The sequence below is a fragment of the Odocoileus virginianus genome, chromosome 33 (assembly GCF_023699985.2).
Source record: "Odocoileus virginianus isolate 20LAN1187 ecotype Illinois chromosome 33, Ovbor_1.2, whole genome shotgun sequence".
Classification (NCBI taxonomy): Eukaryota; Metazoa; Chordata; class Mammalia; order Artiodactyla; family Cervidae; genus Odocoileus; species Odocoileus virginianus.
The window spans coordinates 37,268,259-37,289,280 of record NC_069706.1 but is presented as its reverse complement, the minus strand read 5'-3'; the positions used below and the strand labels follow the sequence as shown (position 1 = coordinate 37,289,280).

At 56.8% G+C, this 21,022-nt stretch overlaps 1 protein-coding gene across 2 annotated transcripts in view; it reads right to left on the bottom strand.

The window, feature by feature from the left end:
- Positions 1–4,696: 4,696 nt before the first annotated feature.
- The window catches only part of FBXL18 (F-box and leucine rich repeat protein 18), a 32,018-nt gene continuing 15,692 nt past the window's right edge, over positions 4,697–21,022 (bottom strand). Inside the window, exon 5 of one of the 2 annotated variants that reach the window (XM_070460468.1) lies at positions 4,697–4,836. In XM_070460468.1, coding sequence (XP_070316569.1) covers positions 4,728–4,836 — 109 coding nt within the window. In that variant the 3' untranslated portion in view covers positions 4,697–4,727. Of the gene's footprint in view, positions 4,837–9,564; positions 13,671–21,022 lie in introns of those variants that run through there. The other variant, XM_020874716.2, reaches the window with a different exon arrangement.

Here is a 21,022-nt window from a genome sequence, read left to right as displayed (position 1 = left end):
TTTCCAAGGGAACATTATTTATTATTATTATTCATTTATTTGGCCATGCCGAACAGCTTGCAGGAGCTCACTTCCCTGACCAGGGATTGAACCCGCGCCCTTGGCAAGTGAAAGTGCAGTCATAACCACTGGATTGCCAGGGAGTTCCCATCTTTTCAGGTATTTTAAAGGCCACTGGGGTTTTCATTGTTCTGTTATTTTTTTCATGCTGATTCATAGGTGCTCTCTGTATTAGGGAAATGAGGGCCTTATATATATATATATATATATTTTTTTTTTTTTTTGGTCACACCATGCAGCTCATAGAATCTTAGTTCCAGGACAAGGGATTGAACACAGGCCATGGCAGAGAAAGTGCCAAGCCCTAACCTCTAGACCATAGGCAATTCCCAAGGGCCTTTATTTTTATAGAAATAAATGTGTGCTTCCCAGCCCTTCTTACTACTGGCACGTCTTGCTCTCAGCGGACCAGACAGTTCAAGCCCAGATGCTTTTAAGCTCCCACACGGGCTGCTTCTGCCCTCTGGGGGCAAGGTCAGGACCCTGAGCCCTCCTTGGGGACTCGGCTGTCTGATGAGCCAGGCTTGGGCATACACATGGGTACCAGTTGTCTCCTGCTGGTTGGTTTTGCTTTTAACTCTGCTGGGGGTTTGACTTTGGCAAACTTTGATGCGTCTGTCAAAATCCAGAGAACGTTGACTTCAGTCTAGGAGAGCTTTCTCCGTGGCCCTTCCAGACAGAATGAACCCCTTCTTCTGCACTGCTTCTGTTCCTTGTTCAGATTTTCCCTGTTAATTGCTATTATCATTCTGAATTCAGCTTTGAAATCATTCTCCCCCCCCCAATAAAATAATGTTCATTTGGGATTTCCCTGGCAGCCCACTTTTGCTGCTAAAGGCCTGGGTTCAATCCCTGGTTGAGGAACTGAGACTCCCACACGCCACTCCGTGTGGCAAAAAAAAAGTAAATAAATAAAACCTGAAAAGATGCTCAACTTTGCTCAGAAAAGAAATGCTCAGTTAAATCACACGGAGATGCTATTTTTCACCCACCAATCTTTGCAAAATCTGAAAGTTAAAGAACACACTCTACTGGCAAGACCGTGGGAAATAGACTCTTGTACATTTGCTACTGGGAATGTAAATCGGTTCAACCAGTCCCCATGGAAGACAGTTTGGGCAGTATATCTATCAAAATGACAAATGTATGTATTTTTTGACCCAGCTATTCCTGCTTTTAGAAATGTATTTTATAGATACATGCACATATGTAAAATGACAAATATTCAAGTGATTAATTTGTAGCATTGCAGGTAATCACAAAAGACTGAAAACCATAAATGTCCAACCACAGGGGATGAGTTAAATAAATGTCAATACATCCATCCAGTGGAATACTACACAGCTGTCAAAACTGAATGAGGAGGTGATAGGAGCAAAAATGACTGAGCAAGAACCTTCAAAAACTCATCCCTGATAAAATCAATGGAGAAAATGGCAGAAATGATCAGAATCAACTTCAGAACTCTGGAAATTAACCCAGAGGCTTGCAGCAACCAGGGGAGTGTTTATTCAAGAAAACCACTGATTTCCAGTAGGAATTAAGCTTTGTGGATTTGTAATTTGTCCTATCCCACCTTCCTTTGTCAAGCTCAGCAACAGCTTTGAAAACTAGTGGCCCATATTCCCAGCCCTGAGGAGTAGCACGGGGCTGAGGCTCTTCCAAAGCTTTATTTTTAAAAACCTGGCATTTTTGGACACGTCTGGTGGTTCCATGGAAGACCTCATGGGAAAAAATTACCTTTATTTAACGGAAGTCAGAGCTCACTCAGTGCTAAAAAGTATTTCACAGAGGGGCGTTTATCTAAAACAATTACAAGCGAGTGTTTCAACATTGCAGCTGCCTGAGGCAATGAATAACAGTTGGAACAAGTAACAGACTAACCAGAATAAGAGGTAAATAAATAATAAGTAGATAAGAGACTAACCAAATAGCTGAAAAATGCATTATCTAGAGGGGCTTTGAAAAGCTCTGATGTATTTGGATCTTATGTCTCTGGTGGGCAAAGGATCTCTCTGAGGTCTTGCCTACAAGGCACTTATCCCATTTGTGAAGGCTCTGTCCTCATGACCTAATCACTTCCCAAATGCCCCACCTCATAATACCATCTCTGTGGGGTGGGGAATTTCAATATATAAATTTCCCTCAGTCAGGTCCAGCTGTTTGCAAACCCATAGACTGTCGCCCACCAGGCTTCTCTGTCCATGGAATTCTCCAGGCAAGAATACTGGAATGGGTAACCATTTCCTTCTCCAGGAATCTTTCCAACCCAGGGATCGAACCCAGGTCTCTCGGATTGCAGGCAGAATCTTTACCATCTGAACCACCAGGGAAGCTCATAAATTTATGGGGAGGGCCACAAATATTTAGACCACAGCATGATATGATTCCACTTTGTGAGTTGCCTAGCGCAGTCAAACTACAGAGAAGGAAAGCCGAAGGCTGGAGGCCAGGACCGGCGGGGGAGGGATGGGGGGCGTGAGCGTTTCTGGGGACGGAGTTTCAGTTAGGGAAGGTGCAGAGCCCCGAGGATGGGCGGTGGGGATGGCTGCGCCAGCGTCCGTCCTCAGTGCCACAGAACTGTGCAATTAAAGGTGGCCACGGCAGTTAAGAGGGGCAGGGATGGGGTCAATACTCATACTAGCTTTATAAAGAAACTCTTAGGCCGATATGAGAAATCACAGCAGTGGTTCCCTGGGAAGGGAGGGATGGTGGTGACCTGGGGGCTGGGGGAGGAGTCTTCTGCCAATTCACTGCTTTTGGTTTGTGTTGTGGCCTCACAGCAAGGCCTGCCTACAGGGCCCAAGTTCCCCAACCAGGGATTAAACTGGGCCCCGACAGCCAAAGGGCCAAGTCTCAACCCCTGGACCGCTGGGGAATTTCCTGTTTTGTTTGTTTGTTTGTTTGCCAGGCCGCCTGGCTCACAGAAGCTCAGATTCCTGACCAGGGATTGAACCCAGGCCCCGGCAATGAAAGCTCAGGCCCCCAACCACTAGGCCATCAGGGCCACTCCTTTGGATCATTGTTGAATCACATGAATATATCTTCCTGTTCCAAATATTACATTTAAGAAAAAATCAAAATCAGCAAAAGAAAAAAACTGTTGAGAAAGAAGAATTGAACCTAAGTCTGATCAAACCTCTGGATCCAGCTGCTCATTGGCAAGAAACACAGATGGTATAGATCGGCACCGAGGGATACAGTCGGGAAAATCCAGACGGTGGGAAATTCTCCAGGTGGGCTGGCCCGGGCTCTACAAAATATCAATTGTTCAGGAAAGAAAGGGATGGACGGGCCCCTCTGGACAGGACTTGAAGATACAGCAACGAAAACTGCAAGGCTGAGCTGTAGCGTCATTGGGGGTGGTCAATGCAGAACCCACCTGGACGGGCGGGCGAGGGAGGCGGGTACGGCTGGCGCTGAAGAGCGCTGCTCCTCTGTGCGTGTGCTGAGTTGTTTCAGTCGTGTCTGAGTCTGGGCGACCCCGTCAAGGTGCAGCCTGCCAGGCTCCTCTGTCCATGGGATTCTCCAGGCAAGAATACTGGAGTGGGGTGGTCATGCCCTCCTCCAGGGAATCTTCCCAGCCCTGGGATCGAACCCATGTCTCCTGCATTGCAGGCAGATTCTTTACTGCTGAGCCACCGGGGAAGCCCTGCCTCTCAGTACGTCACGCTAACTCATCAAGCTGTTTGCTTTCTGTGATTTTCTGTACTGATTTTTTAAAAGAAAAGTTTAAAAGGCTGCTGGGGAGGGAGCCGAGCCTCCTTGGTTTTTTCTGGAGAACAAGGTAACCGTGCACAAAGCTCACGGCTTCTCTGCTGAAAACCGGGCTCTGTCTTGGAAGAACTTTCTCAGACCACCAAGGCTTCATGAAACGGCTCACTGCCCCCACACTTAGGGAGGAGGGTCTGGACCACCTGCCCCCAAGGGCTGGCTCTGGGCTCTCCCCCACCACCTTAATTTGAGGGGGGTCCATTGCCACCCCAGCGATGGTCTGAACTGCCCAAACGTTGCTTCTCACAGAATCCAGTCTGTCTTTTTTTTCAAGAAACATATGTGTTTTTTGTTTTTCTTTTGGCCAAGCCATACGACTTGTGGGATTTTACTTCCCCAGTGTGTATTAATTGCTTAGTCGTGTCTGATTCTTTGCGGCCCCAGGGACTGGAGCCCGCCAGGCTCCTCTGTCCATGGGATTCTCCAGGCAAGAATACTGGAGTGGGCTGCCATCCCCTTCTCCAGGGGGTCTTTCTGAGTCAGGTATTGAACCCAGGTCTCCTGCTTTGCAGGCAGACTCTTTACCGTCTGAACCACCAGGGAACCCCCTTACTTCCCCAACCAGGGATGAAATCCATGCCCCTGCAGTCGGAGCGCAGAGCCACACCCACCGGACCACCAGGGAAGCCCTCAGCCTCATTTTGGTGGCCCGCTCCCCTAAAGACTCCTCCACCCAAGTCTGGTGAGTAGTTGTGTTGGTCCAGATTTTGCTCTGCACAAACTTCCCCTAGGCAGGACTTTCTCTAACCAAAATAGGTCATCATATCCTGTATAGAATCTTGCAACTTGCCTCTGGGATTAATAGACAGTGAACAATTTTTTAAATAGATCTAGAAATGATCTGTTCTCGTTGAGAGCATCATCCTAGAATAAGTTTTTATTTTCTCTCTTTTCTATTTTCTAGAATATGTTTTTAATGACATTATTTTATTCACTTTCTTTTTATGTGTATTTTTTGTTTCCATCTCAGCATTAATTTCATCTGTACCCATTGTAGAAAATCTGGAAAAAGAAGAGAATGGAAACGCACTCACTGAGAAGTCCTTCCTCCCACGGGAAATGTGCCCGCACTTCCCTCTAGTCGCTCTTCCTCCCCCCCCCTTCCCCTCCCTCGCTCCCCTGGTGGGCTCTGAGTGAGAGAGGGAGTAGGGGATGCCCCCCCACGCCGTATAATCCTTTTCTGTCATCACTGATATCGTGTCAGTGACCACCGTTCGGGAAGTCAGGAGTCTGACACGGGGCTCAGTGGGATAAAAATCAAAGTGTCAAAAAAAAAAAAATCAAGGTGTCACCAGGGCTGTGTCCCCTCTGGTGGCACCAGGAGAGAATCCGCCTCCTGGCTTTTTCCAGCTTCCAAAGGCCACCTGCTTCCTCGGCTCGAGACCCCTTCCTCCGGCAGCGTCAGGCCGAGGCCTCATTCAAGCCCCCGTCCTGGACTTTCAGGAACCTCTGCGATTCCACTGGGCCCATCAGAAGAACCGCTCATCTCAAAGCCTCATGAGCTGCAAACAATTCCCCTTTGCCGGTAACCAAGCATAGTCACACGGTCTGGGGATGAGGGTGGAGGTGACTTCAGGGGCCATATTCTGTCTCTGCAGATGGCCAGGCCTGATGCTGCCAGGACCCAGGCCCAGGGTCCCTTTAGGAGGTAAGTGGGTGGGAGGGGCTGGGGCTGTGGATGAGACCAGGAGCCTCAATCTGGGAATACGCAGCCGGAAGTCGCCACCCTCCCTGGACACAGATGCATGTGGTGGGGAATCACCGTTTAGTAGGATTTACATTATTTTTAAAAATATTTATTTTTATTTATTTGGCTTCACTGGATCTTCATTGAGCCACACAGAATCTTAATTGCAGCATTCAAACTCTTAGTTGTGGTATGAAGGATCTAGATCCCTGACTAGGAATCAAACCTGGGTCCCCTGCATTGGGAGTGCCGAGTCTTAGCCACAGGACCACCAGGGAAGTCCCCCTACATCATCTGAGATCTATTACATTTAGCTGATCTGCATTGCTCACTTGTTTGCCTTAACAATCATTTATGTCCTGGGGACTTAGTGCATTTGAAATCAGGGAATATAACAAATAAAAATTCCCGTGTGGGACGCAGTTGAGAGGTGACCTCCACGTCCTGAAGCCCAAGGGCTGAGATAGGGACTGTCATCCTGTGCAAAGATGCTAAACCCACCCCCCCAAATACAGCTCTGCGTTTCCAGTTTCCTAGAAGATCCTCCCTGCCTCTAAAAACTCTCCCTTAGACCCAGAAATTTCACTAACGGGAGTCTCTCCTAAGGAAATCTTTCTAAATATAGAAAAATGCTCCAGCACAAGGGTATTCGGGCCGTTTTCCTTGGAAGAGTGTCTAATTAGAGACAACCTAATTGTCCGACAGTGGGGGGCCAGCGGGCCGGTGGCAGCAAAACTGCATCATTAAAATGATGAGTCTGGGAGAACACAGGCGGCCGCTTTCATCGCCGTGCGTGGACACAGGACCGAAATCCGGTGATCACAGCTACAGACGGTTTCTAAAAGCCCGGAACAAAGGCTTGAAGGACATTAACAAAAACAGCAGCGGAGGTTCTCTCTGGCTGGGGAGGACTGGGCTGATTTCTCTTCCCCTTTGTTCTACCTCTCGGAAATTTTCAAGTTCCCTGGGATGAGCATAATAGAAACGTCTGCCTTTCAGTGAATCGGTTGTGTTCACCGACTGATGTGTGAAATTAATGCCGTCCCTTTGTGTGGGTGAGTGAATGTGTGTGCACGTTACACGTGAGCGTGCGTGCATGTGTGAGAGTGCGTGGGATGTGGAAGCGGAGTGTCTGAACGTTGGGTGTGGGTGGTCTGAGTGTGACTGGGTGTGAACGTGCGTATGGGTGGATGTGAGGATGAATGCTACATACATCAGTGTGTGTGTGCAAATGTATGTACGTGAGTGGACATGTGTGTATGTGTGGATGTGAACGTGGGGGCGTCAGTGTGGGTGTGTGAGCAAGTGTACGACCCTGTGAAAGTGTGAATCTGTGTGTTTGTGTGAATGTGTGAGAAAGGGTAGGGCTAAGTGTGTGATACGGATACGAACGTGGGGGTGTTTTTGGACCTGCCTGTGAGAGTGGGCAGGGGGTGTTGTGAATGTCAGGTGTGTGCAAGTGTATGGATGTGAGCACGTGTGCTGGAATGTTGGTGAATGTGTGCGCGTGCAGCTGTGAGTGGATGTGTGTAAGCATGAGTGTGTGTAGACGTCGGGCGTGGGCACCCATGTGACCCCATGTGACGGCCAGGTCTGAGGGCACATCTCTGGGGGTCAACCCCCGCCCCCCGAGGTGGGGAGAGAGGCCCGACACACCCACATGGGGGCCCCAGCCACAGGCCTGGCCGAGGTCCTGGGAAAGAGCCAGGCCCGACCCCCAGCGGTGAGCGAAGGAGGTCCTGGGAAAGCCAGCCCAGACCCTCCAGCGGTGAGCGAAGGAGGTCTTGGGCCCCCAAGCAGCTCCGGACGAGGCGGAGCCCAGGTCGCCACCTGGCCGAGGTCCGTGCGGATAGCCACCCCACAGAAGCCCGGAGCGTCTCCGAAAGGCTCTTCTGGCCCTGGAGTCGGGGGTCTGCCTCGTGCCCCCACCCCCACCCCACCGGCCCGTGGCCCCAGGGACCACGTCTCCTGTGTGTGCGGCGGAGCCCGCGGGGCTTCTCGCATCCACCCTCCTGTGTGATGAATGCCCCCTGCTGCTGCCCTGGATGCAGTGGGCAGAGGGTCAGCCCCGCCCCTCTCGGGAGGGTCGCTGCTGAGGCCGCTCAAGGATCGTCCCCTCAGTCTGCTCACCTGCTCCCGGCTGGAAGTGAGCGGTAGTGGGGAGTCCCGGGGGGCACCCCGGGCTCAGGCGATCGGCCGGGCAGAACCGGGAGGGACAGAGGTTCCTGCCCTCGAGTGACTGCTGCTGCTCAGGTGGGTGGCTCACCTGGAGGACGGCCCAGGGGCTCACGAGGCATCGCGGGCCCCCCCCTGCCCACCCGATGGCTCCTGCCCTTGCCCCTCTGTCCTGCCCCCCTCTGGACACGGCCCAAGTCCAGGTCCCCACTTCTCCCCAGACACCTGCCCACCTGCCCTGAGCTCCTGCCTCAACAGTGCCTTTCCATCCTCCCCCTGGCTGCGGGCAGGTCCTGGAACCCAATCTAGGGCAGGAAGTTTCCGCGTAAAACCGACGCTGCCAACACGCCAGTCCCAACTGGACACAGACTGTGAGTTCACCGGATGAGCTCCCCAGAGACTCAGCTTCATGAGACAGAACGGAGGCGGGTGGGTACCAGGGGCTGCGGGAGCGGGGTGAGGAGTTAGTTGTTAGTGGGGCAGTCTCAGCTTGGGAGGATGAGAGAGCTCTGGAGATGATGGGGGAGCCGGTTACACGACAACGTCAAAGTACTTACGCCACTGGACTGTCCAGATAAAAATGGTTTAGACAGTAAGTTTTTTTTTAAATAAAAGTTTTATTGGAGAAAAATAGAACCACCACGTACGCAGGGAAAAGAGCACAAAAATTCAACTGACACAGAACTGAAAGTCACAACTACCCAATATTGTTTGCGATTACTTTTCAATTTCTTAAATGGTTTCCCTCAATTTTTTAAATAGCCTTGCCAATTTTTTTCAGCTGAAATAACATCAAGTTTTCAAAAAATTAAGAGCCTCAGCGAAGGGACCAGCTTTTAAGATAACAAAGGTGACACCAAGAGTCTCCTAATAGGACCAATTGTACCGAAAAATTCCTAAAGCACCTAACTACTGAGTCTGGTAGAACAGTAGCTCAGAGACCATCAGGGATTAGTTAGAACACTGACTCAGACGGTCCAGTATGCAGAGAGGACAAACAAAAAAGCTGCATTTCCCTGCCAGATGAGTCCACGTAAGAAAACCAAGGAGGTGCTAAGAAAATACAGGCAATGGCTGCTCAAAATAATTAAGAAGGCAATCTAAATACCACATATTATTAGACAACAGTGTGTAAAGTGATGCAATTAGAAAACAGGCAACTTTAAAAAAAAATATGGTCACAGGTCTTTGAGAACTCAAGAAAACAATCAATAGCAAACACAAGAGCTGAAAGTCTTCGAAGCTGAGGGTTGAAAGTGAAAGTGAAAGTGAAGTCGTATCTGACTCTTTGCGACCCCATGAACCGTAGCCCACCAGGCTCCTCCGTCCATGGGATTCTCCAGGCAAGAATACTGGAGTGGGTTGCCATTTCCTTCTCCATAGACAGTGAGTTTTATGTTATATACATTTTACACCTGGAAAACACAAATATGTATACTAAATGAAAATGAAACTGACTCGGTTTCATCACTGCCCACAGCCCCCATATAACACCTGGGCTGGCCCAGACCCTGCCAGCCACACAGAGCCTCCATGTGGAGGGCCACTCAGGCCCCACCGGCGTCCTGCACCCCTGCCCGCCAGCCCCGCCCTGGCTGTGCCCCTCTTCGGGGCCTCTGCCCACCCCCACCCTCCAGCCTGGAAAGGCTGAGTCGGCGGCTGCCCCCTGATAGCCCCAGGCAGCGACTGGGCCCCGTGTGGGGTCTCATGTCTCCCTCCAGGGACCCCCAAGCAGCCCGGCAGAGATTCTGTCCTCAACACCCGAACAGCAGCAGGTGACTGGAGCGCCCCCACCTCGGCCCACCCTCCGGGGTCGCAGGGAAAAGGTCAGGGGGCGCCCCAGCTGGAAGGACCACGCAGCTGCCTGGTTTTGCTAAATCAAGTCCACTTTATTTGAAACTTCTGACATGCCACAAATTTACATGAAAATACCCATTTGAAATGTAAGTTGGAACAGAAAATTCAGGAGCAGCTTCGCCAAAGGACAAGGAGGTCTGGCATGGAAAGGCAGGTGACGCGGATTCGGTCACTTAGCACCTGGTCACACACACACACACACAGCCGCGAGACAGCCTGGCACCCCCTGCCCCACCCCCTCACGACGGAGCCCGTGCTGAGTGGGACTCTGGTCGGAAGGGCAGGGTCAGGTGGGCAGGCGGGCAGCAGTCAGAGTGGCTGGAGGCAACTGGCGGCCGTGGGGTGTTCCGTGCCACGGCACACAGGCAAAAGCACTCGCCTGCACACACCCCTCTGCCCGCCCGCCGCTCACAGCCCCTCGCTCACCCGGCGAGCACGGCAGGGCAGCCTCTGGGTCCCGCTGGCCTGGAGTTTGGTACAGCCAGTGCCCCAACCCTGTGCTACCAATGCAAGACCTCATACGTCAGTGTTTTTTGAAAAAAACTTCAGAAAGTAATTTAGATGATGCTGGTCAGCCTGTGTGGGACCTGGGGTTTGTGTCAGTTTCTATGGGTGTTTGCTCATCATACCCAGCAGACCAGAGACACTGCTGGTCAGAATCCTGTGCCCTGAGCCCCTCCGCACAGGGAGGGGCTTCCCTGTCCCTCTCCTGTCAGCGGGGAGGGGGCCCAGGGCCAAGGCCACGAAGACCACAGGAGTCAGCGTCCATGTCTCCCTCAGCAGGGGCCACACTCTGGTATCCTCACCCACCAATCTCCCTTTCTTTTTCTAAGGTCTCAGGGCTTTTCAAATCTTAACGCGACAGGGAGGCCCAGAGGAAGCAGAAGGTTGAGTGGTGCTGCTCAGAGGAGGGCGGGAGGGAGAACCCATCCCAGCAGGTCCCCCGCTGCCAGGCTGGGCGGGTTGGAGCGGTTACGCACTGGGACCCGCCACCATCCTGGCCATGCACCGGGAGACCACCGGGGCAATGAGGTTGTGACCGCTGGACGGCCCTCCGGCCAGCAGAGACCCGGGCACCATGGCCCCCTTCCCCAGGCCAGGCCTCTGCCAAGCTCGGCCCCAGACGTGAGTGGAGATGCCCTTGGAGACCTGGAGAAGGGACCCTCAGACCTGTCTTCCCAGGTCCTCGAAAGGCAGCCAACAAGCCTCCGGGATCGCAAGCACCTTCGGCCCGTGGCAGTGCTGCCTGGGGGCACGAACTCAGCAAGAGCCCAGTTCCAGGAGTAGGCGGGGCCTCCGGGCCTCGGGCGGGGCACCGGCAGAGGGGCGGCTTTGGGAGGCCAGTTGGGGTCTCTTGTTAACAATGGGAGAAACGTCAGGGTCTCCTCCTCCCTCATTCCCGGCTCCCCGGTGTCTGTCTCACGCACACACCATGCAGACGTGTGTACCCACACTCGTGTGCACACCAAGAACAGAACCCTTACACGGCAGATTACACTCACACGTGCAGGCACATAGATGTACACGCACGCTCCATGCACACGCACGCACGCGTACACACAGACACACACACACATGCATGCGCAGGCCCCAGTGCTGACCAGGCCCCTCTCCGCAGGCAGCATATGGTCCGCCGCTTAACAGCCCAGATCCGCCAATTGGGGACCATCAGGGTGGGTTCTTTTCCCAGCATAAAAATGCTGCAGAATATAAATTGCAATTAACAACGGTGCCAAAATAGCACTTAGCGAGAATAAGCACATTATTGACATCTGGTGAGTCCTGTCTCGGTTGCAGGAGTAGGGGAAATTCTTGCTCTAAGTAAAGGGTGGTCAGGGGGACAGTAAAAACACAAGCCCCCTCTTAGGGGGCTGCTTTCCAAGGCAGCTCACGCCCCAGCCTCCCGTGAACGGCCCCGCCCAGCCCTGTTGGCTGGCATAGACGAGGCTGCTGGTGGAAAGCGCTTGCTCGTGAGAACCATGGCCACCTGCGGGGAAGGTCCCAGCGGGAAGGTCACTCTCTGGCCTGAGCCCGCTGCTCTGGATGAAGAGACACGTGTACCAGGGCCCCGGGCCTCCTGCCCCATCCTGGGTTGAGTCCCCGGCTGGTCAGGCCGAAGCTGGCCACAGCCCTGCCGTGAGGGAAGCGCTCAGTCCCCACACCGCCTTCCCGATGGCCCTCTGGGCGGTCTCTAGGTGCATCCGACAGAAATGCCCAGAAACACGTGGGGGAGGATCCCACCGCCTCTCAGACCCTCGTCCACAGGGTGTGGCCCTGTCTCTCTGGGGCCCAGGGCAGCCTGGCCTGCAGCCTGCAGGAGACCAGAGCAGCCGGCCAGGCCCGTGCGGTGAGGGCCCCACCGCGGGGCATTCCCCTGGAGCAGCTGGCACGCTAGTCCCTCCCAGCAGGAGGCAGAAAACTGCCCTCGGCAGCTGGGGAGGGAGGGGGGCACCCCACGCTCCAGAGGACACAACGGCACCCACGGCAGGAAAGCCACGGGGTGGGGGAGGAGCCCAGCTCCACGTGCAAACATACTGTCCACCCGGTGCAGGGAGGCGAGAGCAGGGCCAGGGCCGCGGGGCGGGAGGAGGCCGCCGGACAGACGGCGCTTAAGAAGCACTGACTGGAGCGCTGGGGGCCTGGGTGCGCCCGGGACCCTGACCCTAGGCGCACTCCTGCCATCCGAAGGCCTCCTGACCCCCTGGGCCTGGCAGGGGGAGGGCTGCTGAACTGTCTGCCCCCGGGAAGGGCAGGCGAACGTGGGCTCAGGGTCCAGGTCCCTTCAACAGGCAAACGACAGGACAGGCGAGACGCAACGGGGGCAACCAGCATGTGCAACAGAGCAGGAAGCCAGTGAGGCTGGGGGCCACGGAGCAGGCAGCAGCCACGGGGGGCAGCAGCGGCGAGGCGGGCCCGGCAGCCTGCACGCCCAGCCCGGAGGGGCAGAGGCCAGCCCTGGGCCCTGGGGAGGCAGCCTCTTGGAGACCCAGGGGCCCCCAGCTGGAAGGCCCCCTGACGCCGCCCAGCCTTCCCGGGACATCTCCAGGAACGTCACCAGGGGTGTCGGGGCCAGACTCTGGGTGCAGGGACCCAACCGGCGTCCCCGGAAGCCCACTAGCCGTGGGGGTGATGGCTCTGGGGAGAGTCTCGCAGTGACAAGGCAGAGGCACCCGGTGACCCCAGGGCGTGAGGCTGGGACTCGGGGAGGCTGCCCCTCATTTTGGGAATAGCTACGGTGCCATTTTTTAAAGTGCTAAATACAGCTCTCTGAAACGGGGTAATGGGACCGCTCCTCTGGCCTCACACATCCTTTCTGGGTTTTAATCTTTCAAGTTTTTCTAACAAAGCAGGTCTGCCTACATTTCCCCAGAAACAGGGACCCGCAGCTTCCAGAGCCGGCGGCTGTGACCGCGTGCAGCGGGGGACGCCCGGCCACCCGCCGCTGGCCTGAACCTGCCTGATGTCGTCTGGCTGGAAAGGAAGCGGATTCTGGGTTAACAGGAAAAAGGGAGCCCCAAACTGCAGCCCCCCACCCGGAGCTCCCCTCCGCCCTCCCCAGAGCCTGGAGGCCACCGACCAGCAGCGCAGAGTCAAGGGACACTGCCGGGCGGGGGCACTGGGGCCACGCAGGGCTCTGGAGACCTGGCTCCCAGCAGGTCTGCACCCAGGAGGCACCCCAGCCGGGCCCCCAGGTCACCGGCCAGCCGCCCTCGCCTCCCTCCTTCCCATCTCAGCCGAGGGGCGCTGAGCCCAGAGTCCTCATGAGAGGAAGCGCCTGGGGGCCGGGCGGGTGCACGAGACAGCCGGGGAGGTGGCTTCCTTCCCCCTGGGGCCCCTGGGGATGTGGGCCTGGGCGGGCGGGCAGGGGCAGCAGCCGTGGCTAAGGGGGAGGCCACGCGCCCGTCCAGGCTGTGTGTCTGTGGCTGCAGGTGGCCGCAGGCGTGCGGGCGCCCACCCCCATCACCACCACAGGTTGGGGGGCTCCTCGGCCACTCTGCTTTTAAATAAGGTGACCTCGTCCAGGTGCACCATGGGCACGTCTCGGATCACGTCGGTCAGGCCCTCGTGGAGCAGGGGGAAGATGACGACGTTCAGCGCGGGCCGCTCTGCCTGGAAACTGAACCAGAGGCAAGTCGTTAGCGGGCTGCGCAGGCTGTGTCCCCACGGGGCGGCTGACGCGGGAGTGTGCGCGGGGACCTTCCCACTGTCCGAGCAGGCCCTGTCTCCCCGGGGGCAGTGGGGCGGAGGGTCCCCTGAAGGTGATACTAGGGAACCACAGCACCGAGGTCCCACAGCCAGGATTCAGCGGGAGTGGGGGTGGGGGACAGGCGGCCAACCCCGCACGCACACAGACCACCCAGAGGCACACCGACTCCCAAGTCAGGCGACGCTGTCACTGCCGGGAGGACACGCCACGGCGCCTGCCACCAGCCCCGAACCTGTGTGTGCAGAGGTCAGACCAGCCTTCCACCTCAGGCACCCTCGGGTGCCAGGCTCCACCCGGTGGGGCAGGGGACAGTTTACACAGAGCCTCTGCCGGGCCGGGCACCACGCTGCGGCCGACAAGACGTCACCACAGGTCGCCTCCCCGTAGCCCCTGGCCAGCGGGGTGACCGCCCCCTCCCCACCCACAAGCCAAGGTGAGTCTCTTCACAGGAGGAACTTCCATCCCATATGATCGCGAAGGGAGAGAGGCAAGACGGTGGCCACATGATTTGCTAAAACTAAAGCCAGGCCGCCCCCCAGTCCACGCCTGCTGCAAGGAACAAGGAAACCGCGGTCCCAGCCTCCCTCAATCCCCCGGCCACCCCACCCCCAGCAGCACTGCACTGGATTTACAACATGCGCGAACTGAACGCCAGAAAGGCATTCATAAAACTTGATGTTGTGGCAATAAAGAGGCTGAGGAAATGCCTCCTGGTTCTGTGCACCGCGTTCTGCTCCCGGCAGGAGCGTCTGTGACCATGAACCTTGTGGGCAAGTCCTCACCTGCAAGCCTGCTGTGCGATTAACTTGACTTGAAACAAATAGTCCCGGGTGTGGGACGTGCGTGCAAGACGCCCGCCCACCCACCTGCCTGCCTCAGGCTCTTATGTAGCCGCTGTCAAGATGCCGATAATACCACCAAAGCCCGGAGTGCAGCTGCCCCTTCCGAGCAGCCCTGACCTGTGACTCGTGCCCCAGGTAACCGACATCCTTCCCAAGGCCTTCTCTGGGGTCAGCATCCAGGTCAGCCCCCACCTTGACACAGCGGGAGCTGGGGAGGGGGTGCTCAGTTACCCTCATGCCTCTGAAAGGCGCCTCCCAGGCCAAGGAGCCCACGTGCCCTCCCGGCTGGAGTCTCAGCATCCCCAGGCAGAGTGAAGCCTGGACGAAAAGTGGACAAGGGGCAACGGCAGGCAGAGCAATCGCTCATTCTGAGGGTGGGGCTGAGGCTCCCTCCCCTTCCCGGGGCAGGGAGACAGGCTCTTGGTGGGGCTCGTGGTGGGGGGGGGCATCCGTCCACGGGTTTTGTGGGGTCACCTGCACATGGGTGGTAATGTTCCTGTGTACAATTCGAGTGTGGTTTGAGATTGAAGTAAACTGATGCAGAAAGAAAATAAAACTCCCTGCTGTCCCCCTGCTCAGAACTAGACGGATGAGCCACAGCAGGGTTGGCCGCCTCTGAGGGCGCTCCCCTGACCAGGGCCCATCGCATCATGAGAGGAAAGACCCAAGGCTGCAGCCTGGAGTTGCAAGGACAAAAGCCAGACCTGCCTGGTTGACGGGTTCACCTCCAGGCACGGGGTGCACGTCCTCCCACGCCCAGCTCCGCCCTCAGCAATCCCCACACCATCCTGGGCAGCAGAGACGGGGAAGCCCCCGCTCCCCTCACCCTGCTAGCCCGGATCCCATCTGGGGTAGGAAGAGGCAGGATGTCTGGAGCCCACGCTCAGGCCACACTCACTCTGAACCTGGCCCCCACGAGGGGCAACAAAGCTCTAGATGGCGAGAGGAGACGCCGCCCTGGATGCCGCCCCCCCGGGGGCTCCAAGGGCACCAACAAGATACAGGCTCCAGAAAGTTCAACCAGACTGACTCTCTGCCACTCGCAATGGCCGGAAGGGAGGAGACACGCCGAAGAAAACTTTCTACCTGCGGCTGTTACACACACACCAGGGGATTTCCAAGGGGCCTCTGGGTACTTGAGAATCTCAGCTGCCCCAAATGCTTTCTCTGAGCCTCCAGGAAGCAGACAAGATTTTGCTTGTCTTAAAACCACTGTTGTGTTCAGAGAGAAAACACGACAGAGAAAGTGTAAGGTGAGCGCAGGGCCCCCAGCCCCCGGCAGCTCTGCCAGCCCCTCCCGTGGCGCCAACGCACCCTCTCCTGCTGTGCTGAATGTGTTCCTCCTAGATGTGGCCTGGGTGACGTCTCAGGACGCAGACAACGTGAGTTGGATTTGGTGAATTTCCTGCAGTCCTCGGGGCTGTGTCCAACCTGCGCCCAAAGCAATAAAGCACCCGGGCCGGGGACCACCTCCTCTGTGGTCCCTCCCCGGCCAGCAGGCCACTTCCCCAGGGGACACAGTTTAGGGACCCCTTCCACGCTCATATTGGTAAGCCTCATTTCACACAGTATAATCATACATGCGCTTGAGTTGTTTCCTTAGGATAAATTCCAGAAACAGGGCCATTGGGTCAGAGGGCGTGAATATGTCTGCACGTCAAAAGACGGGCCCACAGAGGGCTCGGACCCCACAGCAAGGAGCCGAGGGGATGCGGCTGCAGAGTGGCGGGGGGGGGGGGATGGAGGGGGCGGCCCGCGGCGCATCTGCCTGTGGCTGACACGGAGGGGCAGTTGGGGGGGCAGCTGGCTGGGAGGCTGAGCCCCACGCTCGCCGCCGACACAGGACTCGACAAGGCGGCCACAGCCCCAGGACCTCAGGCCCAGCCGCGGCCCGGAGGGGGCGTCCCGCGCAGGCGGCTCTGCGCCCGAGGCCCGCGAGCGCACAAGGGGGCCCCAGGGACCTCAGTCTCCGTGCTTGGCCCCGCAGGTGCCTCGGAGCTGGAAGGGCTCCGGGAGGGGCTGGTTGGGGCCTCGGCCTGGCAGCAGCGCCGGCTCACTCATCTCAGTAATACCTGCTGGCTTGTTTCTTGGCCTGAGAAACTAGGAAAAAACTGAAAGTTGACAACCTCAGTCCCCAACCCCCCAGATAAAGGTCTTATACGAAAGCCAAAGTCAGAAGACCTTTATACAAGCCGCTCTTGCTCTAACGGGTTTTCAAGAAGCAGGGAGGCGCGCAGTGGCCACGAATAAAACAGTTCCTAAAGATCCTCAGAAGGCAAGACACGCTCCGGGCAGGTGTGCGGGCTATGCCCCCCGAGCTCCCTGCCAAGCCTGTGGGGACCCCCAGGGGCAGCCTGTATCCGCCCTCTTGCAGAGCGGGGAGGGAGAGGCCCTCCGCGTCGGGGCTCACACGCCCCCCTCCCACGCGGAGGGACAGGACTGTAAACCCACGGGCTTGGGCCCCTGGAGCCAGTAACTCGGCGTGAGGCTCTGTCACCAGAAAGGCCTGAAGGAGGCAGGCCAGGGCGATGCAGAGGGGCGCCTCCCCTTCCCCCCAACAAAGACACCTCCAGGACCAACACCGCAGACTTCTCACAGCCTTCAAGAAACACCTCAGAGAGGCGCCAGAGAGAAACACAGAACGGCCCTGCTTCTGTTTGAGACACACCTTGAAAGACTCCCTGGGGTGACCCCAAGTCTCTTATAGGCTGTATTTCATTACATTGGCTGGACGCATCATAACTTACTTCCCAGCCTCCTACAGATGGGGGGCTTCCCACGTGGCTCAGGGGTAAAGAATCCACCTGCAGTGCAGGAGATGTGTGTTCACTCCCTGGGTCAGAAAGATCCCCTGGAGTAGGACACGGCAACCCACTCCAGTCCTCTTGCCTGGAGAATCCCATGGACGGAGGAGCCTGGTGGGCTACAGTCCACGGGGTCGCAAATGAGTCAAGCACGACTGACAGACTAAACAACTCCTACTGATTTGCTCTTGGGTTGTGTTCCATCTTCTGCTAAAACAAACAGCGCCGCCACCACCAGGGAGAGCTTGGTGTAAACCCTGCCTCAAGCCCATCTGCAGGACTGGAGCCGGCAGCTTGGCTGGGTCAAGGATGTGAGTTCAGCCTCCACCGAGCTGGCCCATCCGCCTCCGGTAACAGGTGGTCTCCTCCCTCCACTAACACGAGTGGGCCTTGCCTGAAGGGGTGGAAAGGGTCTCACCAACGTGCCGCAGGGGCTGTGTGACCAGCGCCCACATGAGACTCTGCAGCCGACCCCCATCCAGGAAGTCACCACCACCCTTAGCAGAGCGGACCGCGGCCTGCCCCTGCACTTTCCAGAAGCAGAGCTCTTCCTGCCTTTCTCACGGGGGGAGCTGGGTCCTTTCTTTGTCCTGCGCCCTCGGACGCCTGCCTGGTGTGAAGGCTGTGTCTGGGCCCGTCCCCTCTGCTGTGCAGGCAGGCAGCCAGGACACTCAGGTCTCTGCCTGAAACAGGGCTGGCAGGTCATTTTCTGTACATGATTTTTCATTTTCTTTTGCCTTATTTTGTTGTTTTGGCTGCACTGGGTGGTTTGTGGGATCTCGGTTCCCCGATGAGGGATGGAACCCCAGCCGTGGCAGTGAAAGTCTGGAGTTGTAACTGCTGGACCTCAGAGGCACGCGGGTGAGCGGGCAGGTGCTTCAGTAACTCTGAGCTTGAGGCAGGAACCGCGTGAGAAAAGGTGACGACACCGCCAGCCCCTCCTGGTCGGGATCCCAGCAGAAGGTGTGCTGCCGTGATGCCTGAAGCCGGCGCCATCCCCGAGCCACGGCACCACCTGCTGGGCGCCTGGCGGAAGCACAGCCAGGACCCCCTGCCCCGCAGCCTTGCGGGGACACAGACGTGTCCTTCCAGCGCGGGTCCCGCTACACCTCCACCGCCTCCTGGAGCCTTGGTCTCCCTGCACAGCTCACAGGGCCCTGGGGCGGCGGGAACCACAGAGGCGGGACACGGCATGGGGAGCCCACGGGGGGCCGCGCTCCGGCACGCACGGGGCCCCGGGCACCAGGCGCTCGGCGGGTCCCCACCACGGCCCCAGCCTGCGCCCAGGAAGTCCACCCAGCCAACGTTGGCCTCAGGCCTGGTCTCGAATACCGTGCCCCCAGGGCCCTAAACGAGGGTGGAGACAATGGTGAGTGGGGAGTGTCTCCTCCGCAACACCTGGCCTTTTTCCAGGCTCCCAGGAGCAGGAAAAGCCCAGGCCTGAGAGATGGGGGCGTCACAAGTGCACGGTCAGCTGTGAAGGCCAGGCCAGAGGCACCACAATGTCCTGTGACGGATGCCAAATGGCATTAAAAGGGACCGTGTGCAGCTTTAATGACACAGAAAGACACCCCTGATGCAGCGGTAACTCAACAAAATCAGCACGAAACAACATGACGACTCCGTTCTAGAACCACAGGCCACTCTGGCTGGGGGAGCTTCCACTTGAAAACAGCTTGATCCACAGTCTCAGCTTTTAGAAAGACCCTGAACAGCAGGGAGGAGAGAACCTCTGCTAGGAGTTCTCCTGAGGGAGGCAACAGCAAACTGCACGGGCTGGCGGCCCCACGAGGACCGTCTGGTGGGGCGGCCTGAGCCCTGCGACTCTGGAGACCTCCTGGCCGATGGCACGTCTGTAATTCTGTGACCAGCCTGGCCTCCTCCCTGTCATGCTCCCCCATCCGTGGGACATGGAGATCTGGGAGAGGGGGGCTGGGACCCCCGGGGCCACACTCGACGGCCACCAGGGGCACAGCTGCATCACCACGTTTCCTCTCCAGGGGGTCTAAGCGCTAGACACCCCTGAGGACCCGCTCGGGGCAGACCCCCCTCCCTAGGAAGGGCTGCTCCAGGCCCGCACTCCAGTCCTGAGTGCCGATCTACATTCCTGCTGGACCGGTTGTCAAACTCCAGGACCCGCTAGGGAAAGACACGGCCTGGTGTGTACATACCACACACCTTCTGCAAAGGCCCAGGTGGGCAAGGAGGACACACAGACCCACAAGGAGGCAGAATCTTGTGAGGTCTCTGCCCTTACCTACAGACCCCCAAACACCTGCTGCTCCTAAATCTGAACAAAGTGCAGAGACACAGAAAACGGGAAGAGTGAAAAGACGTCTGTGACAGCTCACAGAAACAAAACTAGAACGAGGTTCCTTTGTGAACGTGCTCAGTGCCAGTAACTGCACACCGTGAAACAATTAAAATCATAAACTTTAGCTCATGTGTATTTAAAGATCTTTTAAAAATACCATTTTCTCTGGGTCAGAAAGATCCCCTCGAGGAGAGCATGGAACCCACTTCAGTATTTCTGCCTGGAGAACGCCATGAACAGAGGAGCCTGGCAGGCTACAGTCCATAGGGTCACACGCAGTCGGACACAACCAAAGCGACTTAGCACACTTATTAAAAAACAGCTAGCACCTGGAAGGGCTTCACCAGGCCTGGCTGGCAGGCGCACAGCCATCAGAAGGAACAGCAGTCAACCTCTCTGAGACTTAGGTTCCGCCCCCAGCCCTGACTTCTCCAGTGTGCGCTGAAAGGCTTAGAAGCCCCAGAGGGATCTCTGCACTTGACATAACTGGCCCTCAGAAAGGACCCCGGAGACCAGGAGAACTTCCGGAGCGCTACAGAGAACTTCCGGAGTGCCACAAAGAGCTTCCGGAGGGCATAGGTGAGAGGTCACAGGATCTGGAGTGTCCAGCGGGAGTGGACCCTGCAGACATCTCTTCACTTAACTGCTTCCCTACAAATCGTAGACGAAGCCAAGTTCACCATCTCCTGCTAGACCGACAGCACACGCTCACTTGGCCAAAGGCATCTGCCATGGGCTCAGGTAACACCCACGGGAGCAGTGTTTACAGCAGTCTTTGAACTTTCTGCGCACAAAGGGGTCAGGTTCACGTCTGGCAGTTGCCCCGGAGAGTCCCCGCAGCTGTCATTCAAAGCCCATGGAGCTGCGTTTTATACACCAACCAAGAGGCTTTGCTGCCTGGGTTCTTGGATCAGGGGCCAGGACAAGTGGCAGATTTAAGAAGACGCTTAGGACGTAGGAGGGTCAGTAGGGGAGGTTATTGGACCCACAGCCATAACCTGAATCCACAGTGAACACAGATGGCAGGGAAAGCCAGCATCGGAGAGGTGGGCTGACGACAGGTGCTGGCAGGGCGACTGCAGTGTGGGCTCACTGGTCCCAAGCACCGGCCACTCCTTGAAGGAACCCCACAGTAGGGTCCCCCAGGAATGAGGCGAATTGAGCTCAGATGAGAAGACATGACCAGGCAACGGGCAAACCAAACGATGTCTCCTGGAAACACGCCACATGGACTCACACAGTGGGAGGACAGGCTCACCCAGGAGCCCCGGGAGAGCCTGGCGGCGTCTCGCATGGGCAAGG